At 46.5% G+C, this 14006-nt stretch overlaps 1 protein-coding gene across 3 annotated transcripts in view; it reads left to right on the forward strand.

Annotated features, from left to right (window-relative positions):
• The first annotated feature begins 272 nt into the window (after positions 1-272).
• The window catches only part of HLF (HLF transcription factor, PAR bZIP family member), a 54482-nt gene continuing 40748 nt past the window's right edge, over positions 273-14006 (forward strand). For all 3 annotated transcript variants that reach the window (XM_024757670.1, XM_024757671.1, XM_024757672.1), the window contains exons 1-2: positions 273-777; positions 2956-3291. In XM_024757670.1, the coding sequence (XP_024613438.1) occupies positions 663-777; positions 2956-3291 (451 nt within the window). In that variant the 5' untranslated portion in view covers positions 273-662. The remainder of the gene's footprint in view (positions 778-2955; positions 3292-14006) is intronic.

A 14006-nucleotide genomic window follows, 5' to 3' on the forward strand; every position in this document is an offset into this window, starting at 1 on the left:
GACGCCTGTCTCTTTGCAGCCCGCCAGAGCCACACGGTGCCAGAAAATTGGAGCGCGCGACGACGCTAAACACGCGGCGGCGGATGGGCGGGCCCGCGTGGGGCCCCGCCCCCGCACGCCTATCGGCGCGCGGTGCGGGCCCTGACGTCACTCTTGTCAGGCCGCGGCACATGGGCGGCCGGATGCGCTGAGCCCGGCGCTGCGGGGCAGCGGAGCGCGGGGGAGCAGCGGCCGCTGGCTCGGGGAGGGGGGTGGGGTGGGACGGCCCGCGGCCTCTGAGCTAGCGCTACGCGGCCGGGCGGTGCGGTGCCTTCCGCCCTCTGCAGCTGTCTGCATATTTTTTCTTTCTTTTTCGCAATTTTGAACATTTAACAAGACGAGGGGTTCGAAGCAAGTGAGAGCATCCTGCACGTCGTGGAGGAGCCCGCGGGCACTTGGCGCGCTCTCTGGGGACTGCGTTGGGAACCCGAAAGTTTTTTGTTTTTATATTTTTACGCAGATGTATTTATAAAGACATAAGTAATTTTTTTTTCTTCCCTGTCTGCACCGCCTTGAAAGCGATAACTTTTGGCAAAGGACGGAGGAAAAAGCTCAGCAACATTTTTGGGGGAGGTTGGGGTTGTTTTTTATTTTTTAAGAAAAAAAAAATTGAGTGCATCGCGATGGAGAAAATGTCCCGACAGCTCCCACTGAATCCCACCTTTATCCCGCCTCCCTACGGCGTGCTCAGGTCCTTGCTGGAGAACCCGCTGAAGCTCCCCCTTCATCACGAAGATGGTGAGCGCTGCCCTCCTGGCTGCCCCGCTCTGGGAAGGAACAACGCTTCCGGGGCCCCCTCCTGGGCCGGGCACCCCCGCTGGAGCATCCATACCCCTCCGTCCCTGCCCCCGGCACCCCGGCCTTGTTTTGATGAAATCGAGGAGCTCACCTATCGCCCCATCCCTCCTCCTCAAAAAGGGGAGGGACCCCCTCGCTGAGCAACGTTTAAAATAGCGTTGGGGACCCGGCCGGGCCTTCCCGGGTCCCGCTCGGGCGGCGCAGGTGGGAGATAGAACTTGACAGGTCAGTGTTCCCTAGATTGAGGTTCACCCGCACGCAGAGGGAAACCGCCTGCACGCAGGCAGAGTAGCGCGGGCTGGGAAGAGAAACCACAGGGCCGGCTTCCACGCGGGTGGGGGCTCGAGTCGGGGGGGTCTCACTGCGGAGCCTGGGTATTGGGATCGTGCTTATCGCTGCTGTTAGTTGTTAGTGTTTGGAACACCCGAGGTGAAAGCGGAGATGCCTGTTCTCCCGGGCTGGGTGCTTCAGAAAGGGGGTTGTTGGCTGGGGTTGGCTGGGGGAGTGGTCTCTGGGCGGGATGCCGCGCACGCCCCCAGCGCTGCCACCTTCCCAGTGCACTTTTCCTGGTGGGAGGGGAGAGCGGAGCAGGCTCACGTGTAACCGCGCAGGAGCCTCCTCTGGCTTGAGCCTTTTCTTGGTAAGTCCCAAACCTTCCCCAGGCAACCTTGGTTGGAGCGGGCCAGGAGGGGTCGTGCGAGGAGGCGCCGAACCCAGCTGGTGCCGCCAGGGATTTGCCGTTTGGGTTTCATGCCTTCGATATCATGGTAGCAGATATGAACCGTGCGGTGAACCGTGCGGCTCAGAGTGTAAAGTCTTGAAAGATCATTTGGCTACAAGTAGCCCGGGATTACTCGCATCTTCTTTCCTAGGGCAACCTGTTGCATTACAAGAGTTGAGGGGTTTGGTTCGCCGTCTGCAGAACATAGCTTCCCTCTTAACTCCCCTTTAAGGAGGAGCACTTGGGAGGAAGGTGCTGCCTGCAGTCTTTTGCATCTGTGGGTGTTTTAAAGTCAGATTCTTGAGAGATGAGACCGTAGAGGATTAGAATGAATGGCGATGGAGACTGTGTTTCTGTGAGGAAGAAGCTCAGAAGCCAAATTGCTTAATCCCAGATGCCACCCGCACCTGAGTACTAGACTTGTCCAAATCCAGAGCGCTGGTTAAAGACCTAATGGGGTGAGTGATACTTCCAGGTAGAAAGCAGCTGCACACCTCCATCACAGGTATCCAGAGGAACCACCTTTTCTGATATTTGTGCTTTTGACAGGTTGCATACATGTATAATTTTTGAGTTGGATCATACTTCAGTGTTTGGGGAAGAGGAGGAAGAAAACACTTCGTATTTAAAACCAAAACAAAACAAAAAACTCCTTTTGTAAAATACAACGTACCTCAGTGGCTTTAGAAGCAAAGCACATTGTGGGCTAGGCAGTTCTCAGCTTTCCGCTCTGCAATGTGAGGCATTGGTCAAGCTCCTATCAAGTCTCAGAGCCTCCGTTGCTTCATTGTGAATGGGGATCGTCGCTATTTGCAAGTTTATTATGAGATTCTTTTGGGGGGAAAATATATGGAAAGAACCAGGTATGTTAGTAGGTGCTCAGTACATGGTATCAAAGAAGGGTGGAGAGTCCCTGCTTTACCAAAATTAGAATTATGAATGCATGCACTGGCTTTCTAAATATGAATGACCTCATATTGTTACTGTAGTCAATTTCCTGGAGGATAAATCATGCCTGGTTATTGGCTGTGTTCTTAAAAATCACAGCAGTTGTATGTAATTGCAGGTGTTATTTTACCACTGTAGATTTAAATTATCGTCTCCTCAAATAATGCACTGAATCCTGTGCTGTCTTGTTTATATCCCAGATCAGTCTCTAGCCCTGTCCCGAGGACTAGTGCTTTCTTTCCAAAGTAAATAGGAAGATGTTGAAAAACAGGCAGAGATCCATGTCCTGCCTGAACTTTTAACTCTAGGTCCACAAGAACCAGCAGCTAGAGAAGGACCCCGGCATTTGTGGGAAGTAGTCTTGTAGCAGAAGCCAGGAGGAGTGATTAAAAAAGCAAGACTTTTTCATTTTCTTTTTTAAACTCCAATTCCCCCCCCCCTTTTTGCAGCATTTAGTAAAGATAAAGACAAGGAAAAGAAGCTGGATGATGAGAGTAATAGCCCGACGGTCCCTCAGTCAGCATTCTTGGGACCCACCTTATGGGACAAAACTCTTCCCTATGACGGAGATACTTTCCAGTTGGAATACATGGACCTGGAGGAGTTTTTGTCGGAAAATGGCATTCCCCCCAGCCCGTCTCAGCATGACCACAGCCCTCACCCTCCCGGGCTACAGCCGGCTTCCTCAGCTGCCCCCTCCGTCATGGACCTCAGCAGTCGGACCTCTGCACCCATTCACCCTGGCATCCCATCCCCAAACTGTATGCAGAGCCCCATCAGACCAGGTAAACTCTCAGAAGGTTCTCCCTTCAGGTGGGGAGGAGGGAGAAGGAGGGAGAGGGTGTGGGTGATATAAACGTCTTAACGAACAGGGGTGCTTTAGCACACTTGAAAAGTGGAGTCTTGTATTTCATTGTAGTGGTTGTCCCACTTCAATGAGCATATCACCTGGAGAGTCAGCTAAAGGCAGATTCTATGGAACCTACCCCCAGAAAGTCTGATTTTTCAGGTCTGGATGAGGCCCAGGGATATGCATTTTTAACCGGCCCCCTGGGGGATTCTAATGCAGCTGATCCAAGGACTGCAGTTTAAGAAATACCAACCTACAGTTAATGATTTGGATAATTTAGGCATCCATCTCATCTTCTGTCTCTTTTCCTCATTCCCCAAATACACAGATAATAGGACCTTGCTGAAGGATTTGGGTAGACTGTCTATAAGGCTGTGGTTTACCTATATGCATTGTTCTCTGGCCCAAAGGAAAAAAATGTGAGTCAGGGGTGTGGGGCAGATAGCTTTTCCATCCATTTCATCTTGTGTTGTCGTCGATTGAGAAACTAAATCTAAAAGCAGCTCTCACATTAAGCGTGGCTTAACCATCTTCAGCATCAGATCCCGCCTCTCTCTTTTCCCCATTCCTATAAACCAAATTGTTCTTATATATATTTTTTCATTTTCATCTGTTCACCACACATAATCCACTTTTATCAAAACCCACAAGGCCCCAAGGCTGGCTTTAAATGGTGTTGAAATATTACACAAAAACGTTACCTGAAATGACCAGTACTTCAAAACCCACCGCCAAATGCTCAGATATAAACACAAGTTGAGGGAGCTCTGTCTTCGTGCCTTTAGTACCCTGTCGTACAAAATGAACAGGAAGAAAGGCCACTTCACGAGCGAGCGCAGGTAACCAGGAACAAAGATGAAGCCAGATTAATTGTCAGGAAGGTCGCTGAGCCAAGGGCCTTAGCTGTGGGGAGGACAGAAAGCAGGACAATGGGAGACTTGTGCTAGAGATCATTCCTGAAGTCTATGTCCTCAACTCGTGTAGAATTTCTGTGACACACAGAGCGAGATTAAAATGAAACGAAACGGTGCAGAGGAGGAAGAGAACGCCCCTGCCTTGAAATGTTAGTGTTGAAGCTCTCCCATCAAATCTCTCTGTGCTGCCCCTTCTCCAAAACCCACTTTGAATTATAACTTCAAGGCTACTGGCTGGAATGGCTTTAAGTCTTAGCCTCTGACCACCTCAGAAGGCCACGGAAGCTTAGGGAAACACTCCTTTATGTGACCCTGAGCCCCTGTTACTTAGGACACACAGGCCGTTTTCCCAGAACAGACAACAAAATAAATAACCATTCAGAGTGAGAAAACAACCAGGAGGAAGGGGACAGAGCCTCAGGGAGAAGGCGCAGTTATGCCTCAGTCATCTTCTCTGCAGAATGAGACTGACCACTTCGTAGCCGTGTGACCTTACAAAGTGATACAGTCTTTCCGGGCCTCAGTTTCCCTTTGTGTAGGAGGGTATAATTTCTATTTGATTGGACTATTGTGAAAATTAGAGACAGTATGTATAAAGGGTCAAATGACAAGCACTAGTTATTTTTTAATGAGAGCAGTTACGATCATTATTCTGTGTCAACTTTTATCATTTATTCCAATTCCTGCCTTCTGAAATACCTTCATAAAGCAATTAGGTACAGTATATAACCCTTTTTTCTGGAGAGAAATGTCAGGAGATTTTGACCAATAGTTTTTGGCTTGGGGTATTCTAAGCCTAACACATATACTCAGTTGACAAGTATTTCTCAGTTTTCTCTCACGTACAGGATATGTGCCATGTTAGAAACTCTGTATTTTTTCCCAAGAGGCATTTAGATATTGGGACCCCACCCTTAGGTTTCTACTGAAAAATCAAGAATTGGGGTTTTGGAGTTTGAAGCTTCCTTAAAAGTCACTTGTCAGGCCTCACAGAATCAGTATTAATGACTTTCAGAAACGTCTGATGCCCGAATCAGGTTTGCAGTCCGTAACAAAGGACTGCTGAGTTTCAGTGGCTATCATTCGGTTAGGTTATGGAGTTAAAGGCACTAGGATCAGACGGGGCACTGGCATCTAGAAATAAGCTCTTCATGTAAACGTCCTTTTTCATAATGGAAACACACTTCAAAATAATACTCTTCAATTCAGTTAAACTCGGTGATAGTCCTGACAAAAAAGGAAAAGAAGTTAGAGCTCTTCTTAAAATACCAAATGCAGGTAAAACAACACTGCTTTTCGTACAGTGCCGGCCATTATAAAGGTGATGATGCAAAGTAAAGTTCTAGGCAGTGTTGGGTGGCGTATCCCAAGCAAACCTGAAAAAGGAGGAAGTTCCTGATCATTCTCTGTAATCACAGTGGTGACCAGAATAGAAATACCAAGTTAATCTTGAGGAAAATAAGTCCTCAGAAGGGAAGAGCACAGATGTAGCTGTGAACATTCTGGGAATTGTAGAATTTCAGTCTAGAGCAAGATTTCTCAGCTTTGGCACTGTTTGACGTTTCAGGTTAAGTCTTTGTTGTCAGGACTGTCCTGTGCATTGTAGGATGTTTAAGGGCATCCCTGGCTTCTGTCCTCCAGAAGGCAGTAAAACTACCCCCTCCCACAACCTGTGACAAGTAAAAATGTCTCCAGTTACTGCCAAATGTCCCCTGAGGGCAAAATCACCCGCGTTGAGAACTACTGATCTCGACTTTCGATTTGAATGACAAAATCTGGGCTTAATTCAGGGTCCTGTCACACACATGGATGCTTTTTACCTCCTGTAATGCTTTATGGCAAAACTTTTGAGAAGGTCAGGAGACCTTAAGTTGCCAAGAAGAAATATAATGTTAATAAGAGTATACTTACACACTTTTAGTTGATAAAACTGAGACATCAGACTAATCAGGAGATAATTGCAAAGCAATTTTATTAAACATTTGTTTTCTGCTCTCTGCTCAGCGTGCATCTTTTGAGTTACACTCAGTAACATTGTGCCATTAGTGCTGCCTGTGTGGTTGAAAGGAAATGAAGCTGTGAGGTGACAAATTATGCATTTCTAGGTTTACCCCAAGCGTGTCTTGGGACGACAAGGTGAGCGTTCTTGTGAATTCTCTTACCATTTACCCTCACTGCCCTCCAACCCCTTTCCTGTTTTATATACTCATCCTTATTCCTCTGTCTAGCTACCTGATCAAAGAATGAATTAAATATCTGAATACTATGTTCCTTGAAGAAATAACCCAGGGATCCATTGAAACCTCCTGTGGCTATGGGGTTATTGCTAAGCTTTCTGGGGTGACATCTTAATGAAGGAAGAGTGGTGGTTCCCGGATGCTATAGCCACCTGCATGGGCTTCTCAGTCACCTGAGATGCAGCTTCCTGGACTTTCCCAGGCAGGAAATCATCCTGACCACTTCGATGTTTGCATGTCAGATGCTATCAGAGGTGGTACCTGGGAGTGCTTTCCTGGAGGTATGTGCTGCGTACTGGAAAAATAAGAATCAGTTTGCCCTGAGAATTGAGCAATTGCTTTAAGGACAGCAGTCCCTTTAGGGAAGTCATCTATAGCAGACAAAGGCAGAGTTATTTTTAAATCACATGCTTGTAAAGCCAGATTTGAAATTGTTTCCTCTGGTGGTTTTTCTTTGAATAGCTTGAGGGTGTCCTACCACTTTAGACCCGTATTCAGCTGAGAATTACGAAGCCTCTCTTTCCAGTTCTGAGCACAGAGCCTAGGTTGTGATGAAGGCTGGTTACGGAGTGAAGTGAAAACCCTTACATGTGGTGGTGAGTGGGAAGAGGAGGGCATGAATGGGTGGCCCAAGGAGAGTGAGGAGGTAGGGGAGACCCCATGGTACCCTTGCAGGATGGAATCCGTGTCCTGGAATTGCCGACCTTGCCTTGTAATGAGCTTTTCACATGGAAGGAAGATGCTGGCTCTGGGTTCTGAACCATGGTGGAGGGGAGTTCTGTGCTGGTGGTTCTGGGATTATGAGTCCTGCTTAGGCAACAGGCTTCTTTTGGTTTTTCCAGTATCATGAGATGAAGCTTCAGTTTCTCCCTCCCCTTCAGGTCATGCAGTTCATATATTTTCCCTTCCAGCATGTTGATAAATCTGCAGATTGGCAGCGCCCTGATTGAGTTGAGGTGCACTGTGCCCCAGGTATATCTTGAAAGTGCTTTTCATTCATCAGGTTCAAGGAGATCACGAGGGGAGAGAGACAGCTTTGTTCTGGAAGCAGGCAGACTTTTTTGTTTCTTGTAAGGGTTTGTCTTCTCCACCACACCTTGTAGAGGACAGACCTGCCCTGTTCTCTTGGCTTTGTTGTGCGAAACATTGCCAGGACAGTGGATCCTAGCCTTCTGGCAAGAGGTATTCCCAGACAGGTATGGACAGCAAGGGTGACTGGGTGCTTAAGAGTATCAGCTCTGGACCCAGGGACTTGGGTTCACATCCTGGATTTGTAACCAGAGGTCAATTCCTTGACCTCTTTAAGCCTTGGTTTTCTCATCAGTAGAATGGAGACTGTAAATAATCCCCCTTTTGTGGGGTTTTAACAGGGTGTGTGGCACATGCATACTCAGAGCCTGGAGCTAGAATGATGTCGTGGCTTGCAAGTAGGGAAAGGAATGGCTTATTCCCAAACCTGTTCTCCATTTAGGGATTTGTTTCATCCAGTGCCCTTCCCTCTGCAAAAGTAGGACGTGCGTTTTTTTTTGTTGTTGTTGTTGTTTTTTCCCCAGCATGCCCAGGCCCTATTCCTTAGAGCCTGCCTGACTTTTCTCCTCTGCTCTGGGTTGAGACGAGCCACTTCCCTGACGTTACCCCAGCAGCTGCGCTTCTGGGTTAGCAACTCCTGTTCCTCCAGTGTGGAAACAGCCGCTCACTGGCTACCCAGCCCCCAGGTCTCGTGCGAGCTCCGGGCACCCTGGCTGCCTGCCTGCGTGACCGTGTGCTCCAGGCACGTGGCTGTGCCCTGTGGAGCTCGCCCAGCTCTGGGTGGCGTGCTGGCTGCCTGCCACCCTCCCACCCCCACTCTCGCTTCCCTTCCCAGGCCAACCACAGCGAGTGCCAGCGAGGAACTGTAATCCTGACCCTGGCATGAGAAAGTTGAGCTCTGGAGGGCCGTTCCCATGCCAGGGAAACCTGCTCTGCCCCACATTCTAGCCAGACCCCAAATGCGGCCCTCTCTCCTGCCCGTCTGCCCAGAGGCGCTGTGTTCTCTGCGCTGCTACAGGAGGCGGGATTCCTGCAGGCCAGCGCCTGCCAGGGGGCTTGTCAGAGTCTTTGCAGTTCAGCGCTGTGTCTACCAGACTAGAAAAATAGCAACATCAAGACAGAACTCGGTAGAGAAGGAAGGGGGTGGGGGTGTGGGTGCGAAGAAAGGCGCTGTGATAACGTCCTGGTGTAGAGAGCCAGAGGGTGAGAGACAGCGGTGACTTACTAGGTTTCTCAGAAACCTCCCCTCCAACCGGCACTAATCACTTTCACCCAGGAATCATTTTTTATGTCTCAGCAGTGGAAATGGAGGAGAGAGGGAAGGTAGTAGGGGAAGTAATGAGATTGAAAAAAACATCGGAAAAGAATACATGAGAGAGGGACGGGGAGGTACAGGGCCTGTATTTCGTTCTGTAAGGGAATGATTGAGAGTATTGGTCCCATCTAATGTCTTCCTTTATTATAATATTTGGTGTCCCCGCAGCAAATGTCTTAATCTGAAACCACTAAACCATTGTTTTGGAATAAACTGAAATGTGCTGCAGACCTAGATGCCTGCTGGCTCACCATTCAAATGTCCATCAGAATGACCTGTGTTTGAAAAGACACAGATCCATCCCGGCAAAATCCCGCCCCTGCCATGCCTGCTCACGATCTCAGGCAGGTCCTTCAAATGATCTGAGCTTCGGATTTCCCACCTGGAACTTCGGAGTAATCCCTGGACCTGCCTCCTAGGATTGCTGAAGTTTATATGGAGATTACTTGGCACAGTGACGGGCACACAGCAACGCCCAATAACAGCTGCTCCGAGTGGCTTTCTCATTACCATCTGATCTCATTTCTCATAGGAGGACCTCACACTGGACTCCTAGGCAGTCTCCATACTTTTCCCTTCCTAGCCAGTTAAGGCCTCTGGAGTTGGAATTCCTCCTCTGCTTCTCTGCCGAGCCTTTCTCGCCCCTCTCTTCGCCTCTGAGTTTTAAGTAGCCTTGGGTAGCTAACTTTATTCAGTCCTCCTTGTTCATGAGATTAAAAAAATCAAGCAAGCCAAACGCAGTTCAAAGAAGTTCTTGAGTAGAGGATTTCTCCAGGACATATATGGCTAGTAAATCAGTCAATCAACTGTTGTTACTATTGTGAATTTTTACTAGTAGGCAGTAATTATACTTGAAGGAAATACAGTGACCTCAGGGGTAAAGGAACCATAAAGGCGTGTTAGGGTGCTGGGAGAGGAGGGGAGTCTAGTTCATCTTCCTGCTTACAAGTAAGACTTTACATAAGCATTCCAGAATAATAATTCCTCCTTCCCCCCAGTGGTCCTTTAATGGATAAATCTTTCTCTTTCCACACATTTATTTTCTCATCTGCAAAGTAGCATTTTGGTTGGGTCGATGTGAGCTTTCTAATGTGCATGAAGGGCCAGCATGGTACCTACCCTAGTTGGCCAGCCCTTACCCGAGATCCATACCGTTACTTTCCTGCAGTCAATGGTATGAAGATGAGAAAGCCGCAGAGGAAGCTGGTGGGGTGGGGAGCCATGTGGACGGTCCCCAGCAATAACGCCAGCTTTGGCTTTGTGCTGCCCCCTGGGGAAGACAGACAAGGGTGTGATTTGGCTGTTGGTCTCCAGGAGATGGCAGCTTAGTAGGGAAGATAGAACTTGTAGGTAAAAAGATGAGTGACAGGACAAGCTCGCATGTCCTCAGTGCCAAGTGATGTGTACATAGAAGCCTCCAATATCTACTGAAAAGAGGAGGGTGAAACAGTAAGCAAGAAAGTGAGTAAAACATTTGAAAATTAATAAGGGAGCAGTGCAGACGGTGAGGGCTGCCAGGCCTCACAGGAAGCAGTCAGTGCCTGGGGCGAGAGGGCCTGGGGCGAAGCTTCTTGCAGGAGTTGGACCTTCCGTTGGGCCTTCAAGTGAGTGGTGGAGGAGCCAAGATGGTGAACGGCAGAACGTGGAGGCAGGGATGCCCATGGGTGTTTAGGGAACAAGGTGTGGATCCAGTTTGGCTGGTGCAGAAAATTCATATGAAGGAGGCAGGAGTGTGAGTCTGGAGAGGCAGGTGCCAGCCAGGCTGGCAGCTTCATGCATGCCAGGCTACCGAGCTTGAACTTGATCCAGGAGGCAGTGGGGAGCCATTGAAGGTTTTTGATCAGGGAAGTGGCATGTGGACGTTTCCTCTCGGGTTCAAGGTTGGATTTGAAACATTTTTAGATACTTCACAATAGTTTCCTCTGGCGAACCGGGACTTCCTTATTTTTGTTATTTCGAAAATAAATACTCTCCCTTGAACATAAAACAGCTTTTCAAAACACAATGTTCTAATGATCTAGAGAAAGTAATTCAAAAACACAGGGTTTAAGTTTCACTTCTGAAGCCCATAATTTTGGCAATTAGGGGAAACACTCTTTGGCAAGAAAATAGTTTGAGGGATTTGAATGATTCAGAATTTGAAAGTCCAAAAGCAGGCCTGATCTCATAGGAGTAGAAAAATAGATTTTAATAAGCCCAAGCCATTAATATTCATGACTTTACAATGCCTCTGTTATAAAGCTTACTGGGTTTGCAAACAAGTATGTTAAACCTATTTCTATGAGTGTAGGTTTTTGTTTTTCTTTGAGTGTGTGTATATGTGTATGTGAGAGAGAGAAAGAAGGAAGGTCTCAGTGATACAAATAGTACTTGATTATAAGGATTACCTGCAGCAGTAATATCAGGCTGAAAACACTTAGGCAAGTGTTTGGCCAGCTTAGTAATTTTACTCCTGAGAGACAAAGGAGTCCTTATTACAGTTTTGTATTCGTTTTTTTTTTTTTTTTTCCGGTACGCGGGCCTCTCACTGCTGTGGCCTCTCCCGTTGCGGAGCACAGGCTCCAGACGCGCAGGCTCAGCGGCCATGGCTCACGGGCCCAGCCGCTCCGCGGCATGTGGGATCTTCCTGGACCAGGGCACGAACCCATGTCCCCTGAATTGGCAGGTGGACTCTCAACCACTGCACCACCTGGGAAGCCCCAGTTTTGTATTCTTGAGTCCTGACCTTGTATTTGTGGCTCCCTTCTTCCCTGAAGCCAGAATTAGCTGCACAGCATGCAGAGATCTGGTGGCTGGGGTTGGGGGGTGCTGCTGGAGGAAAGGGACTTTGTGGGAGCAGACAGGCTCTGCGAGAGCAATGGGAGCTGCTGAATGGCACCTGCACAAAGTAACTCACTCAGGTACCCCTGAAGTGTTCTCTGAGATCAAGCCAAGATGACAGAAATAAGGAGGAGTTGCCCTAACCCAAACCAGTTCCCTTAAGTAAAAGAAAAAAAACAAAACAGTCAATGTGTGCAGTTTCACCTCCAGCTATGTACAATAGACAATTACAGGAGTGTTGGCAGAATCAGGCATCTGTTAGGGGAAAACTATTCAGTACTTGTTTCTGTCAAATTGGCTTCTGGTGGATATACACTCCATGACTTAATGTGAAAATTCCTGAAATGTTTGTTTTCCTTCTTTTCTGACTTTAGCAAGTATTGTTACTGTCTCAAGTCCCTAACCATCCAGCTCATAATGGGAATCCAGTCTCATTTTCTGTCCTGAAAAATTATACAGTTCTACTGTCACACAGATCTCCTAAAAGTTTTGTTTTTAGAAGTTTAATCTAGGATTTTTTTTTTTTCATTAATGATTTTTGGAAGAATGCTTTGGAATTTAGGGTCTTGTAATGAGAGATGGCTTGTGGCTAATTAAACCCCTTTCCCTCTCAAATCTTGCCTGGGAGACCCTAGATTCCTAAAAACAATGAGTGCATGCTGCAGAAGGGTGCTCCAGGGAGCTACAACATTAAATCATCTGTGACAAAATGTTCTCTTAGAAAGTGAGATTGCATAAATGGTTCAGCAGAAATAAGTGCTTTGGCAGAAACTCCTTGAGTGGGAAAGAGCAGTGCTTTCTTTTGTAATTAGCTCTGGGTAACAGTCTGCTTTGATGTCCTTGCAGTGGATCCCAAGCATGGATAGTGGAGCAGAGAAGGAAAGCCTCACTGCTGCTCTGTAAGTGTTTTTGCACTTAATGGAAAGAGTTAAGTGAGGCTGTCCATTCATGCACAATAAATGCCTCTTGAATTGAATTGAATGGGTAAAATGAAGGTTTGTTTGGGGAAGGATGCCACCAGGCCCTGACCAATGGGAATCAGGGCTGTAAACCAGATGAACAAGATCATCTAGATAGGCAGTAATCAGATTGCTCAGAACAGAGATCTCAGTACCCCAAGGTAGGAAGAGTTCTTCTAAGGAGAGTGACAAAGAGTCAAACTCCATCTGCCAAAAGGATTGATCAGAAGACTTAGTTCACCTTAGAATGGATTCATTGTGCTGTGGGCTTAGTATCACTGAAGGAGATTATGGAGGCTTTTACTAGAGAAAACTTTAAAAATAGGATGGAGATCTCATATCCAGTTGGAATAATACTGCTTTTAGAGACCAAATGCCACTGAAAGATTTATAGAGGAAAGAGTAAATAATATAAAATGTAAAAATAGAAATAAAGCCTTGATGGAGTTTCTGAGGCTAAAAAAGGAAAATTTGTAGAACTGACTTCATAGGAATTTCACAGAATTCATTTCATTACAGTTGATTTCTTTTTATTAATACACTTTACCAGGGGAGTTGGATGCTTTTTTTTCCCTCATGGAATCTAAAGTATGTTTATTTCAAATGGCCTGTAACACATGAATGATTTTTAAAGTAATATTTATATTCATGTCAAAAATATTTTTTAGCATTGTAAATGAAATTGGCCCAAATATAACAGGGCATTTAGTGATATTTAGTTATTGGATTCCTTAGATGTTTAAAGGCAAACGACAGGAAGTTTCAGTATTGCAAAAATTAGGTATAAAGAAGCAATTTGAGTTTACTTACAGTCTACTTATTTCTCTTTACCCTCAAGCTTACCTGGCAGTAACGTTGCATTGATTCAGATTTTGTGATCATTTGATCTTACACTGATGATTAAACTGAAATTGGTATCTTTGTCTTCTTTATAAAGATATTGCCAAACACATTAATTATGCAAATATAATTTTAGGAGGCACTTATTTGAGTACAAGATAGGCTTTAAAGACATTAGCTGCGTGTATATACATTGATGTTCTTAATCACAGCGTATATTAGCGAGGAGCAAAAGAATTTCTGTCCTTTAGATGTTTCAGTAATTGGGATTAGTGTTCCCACCAAGTTGTTGCAGTTTATCTCTCTCTGCCCTTCTCTCCCACTTGTCTCCACCCACTAAATTTTCATATTTTTAAACTTAGATTTTCATTTAAGGAAATATATGGAAACGAAAGAACGTTTTTGTTCAATTATGTACCGCCAGAGAGGATGTCATAGACCAATCTGCAAAGATGGTGGTTTTCTCTCGAATTTTACTAATGAAATAATCATCCCCTAGAGCAGCCTGCTCTCATTCTTCGCTTCCTCTCACCGAC

This window comes from Neophocaena asiaeorientalis, unplaced genomic scaffold, assembly GCF_003031525.2.
Source record: "Neophocaena asiaeorientalis asiaeorientalis breed wild unplaced genomic scaffold, Neophocaena_asiaeorientalis_V1.1 scaffold327, whole genome shotgun sequence".
In the NCBI taxonomy this organism is placed as follows: domain Eukaryota; kingdom Metazoa; phylum Chordata; class Mammalia; order Artiodactyla; family Phocoenidae; genus Neophocaena; species Neophocaena asiaeorientalis.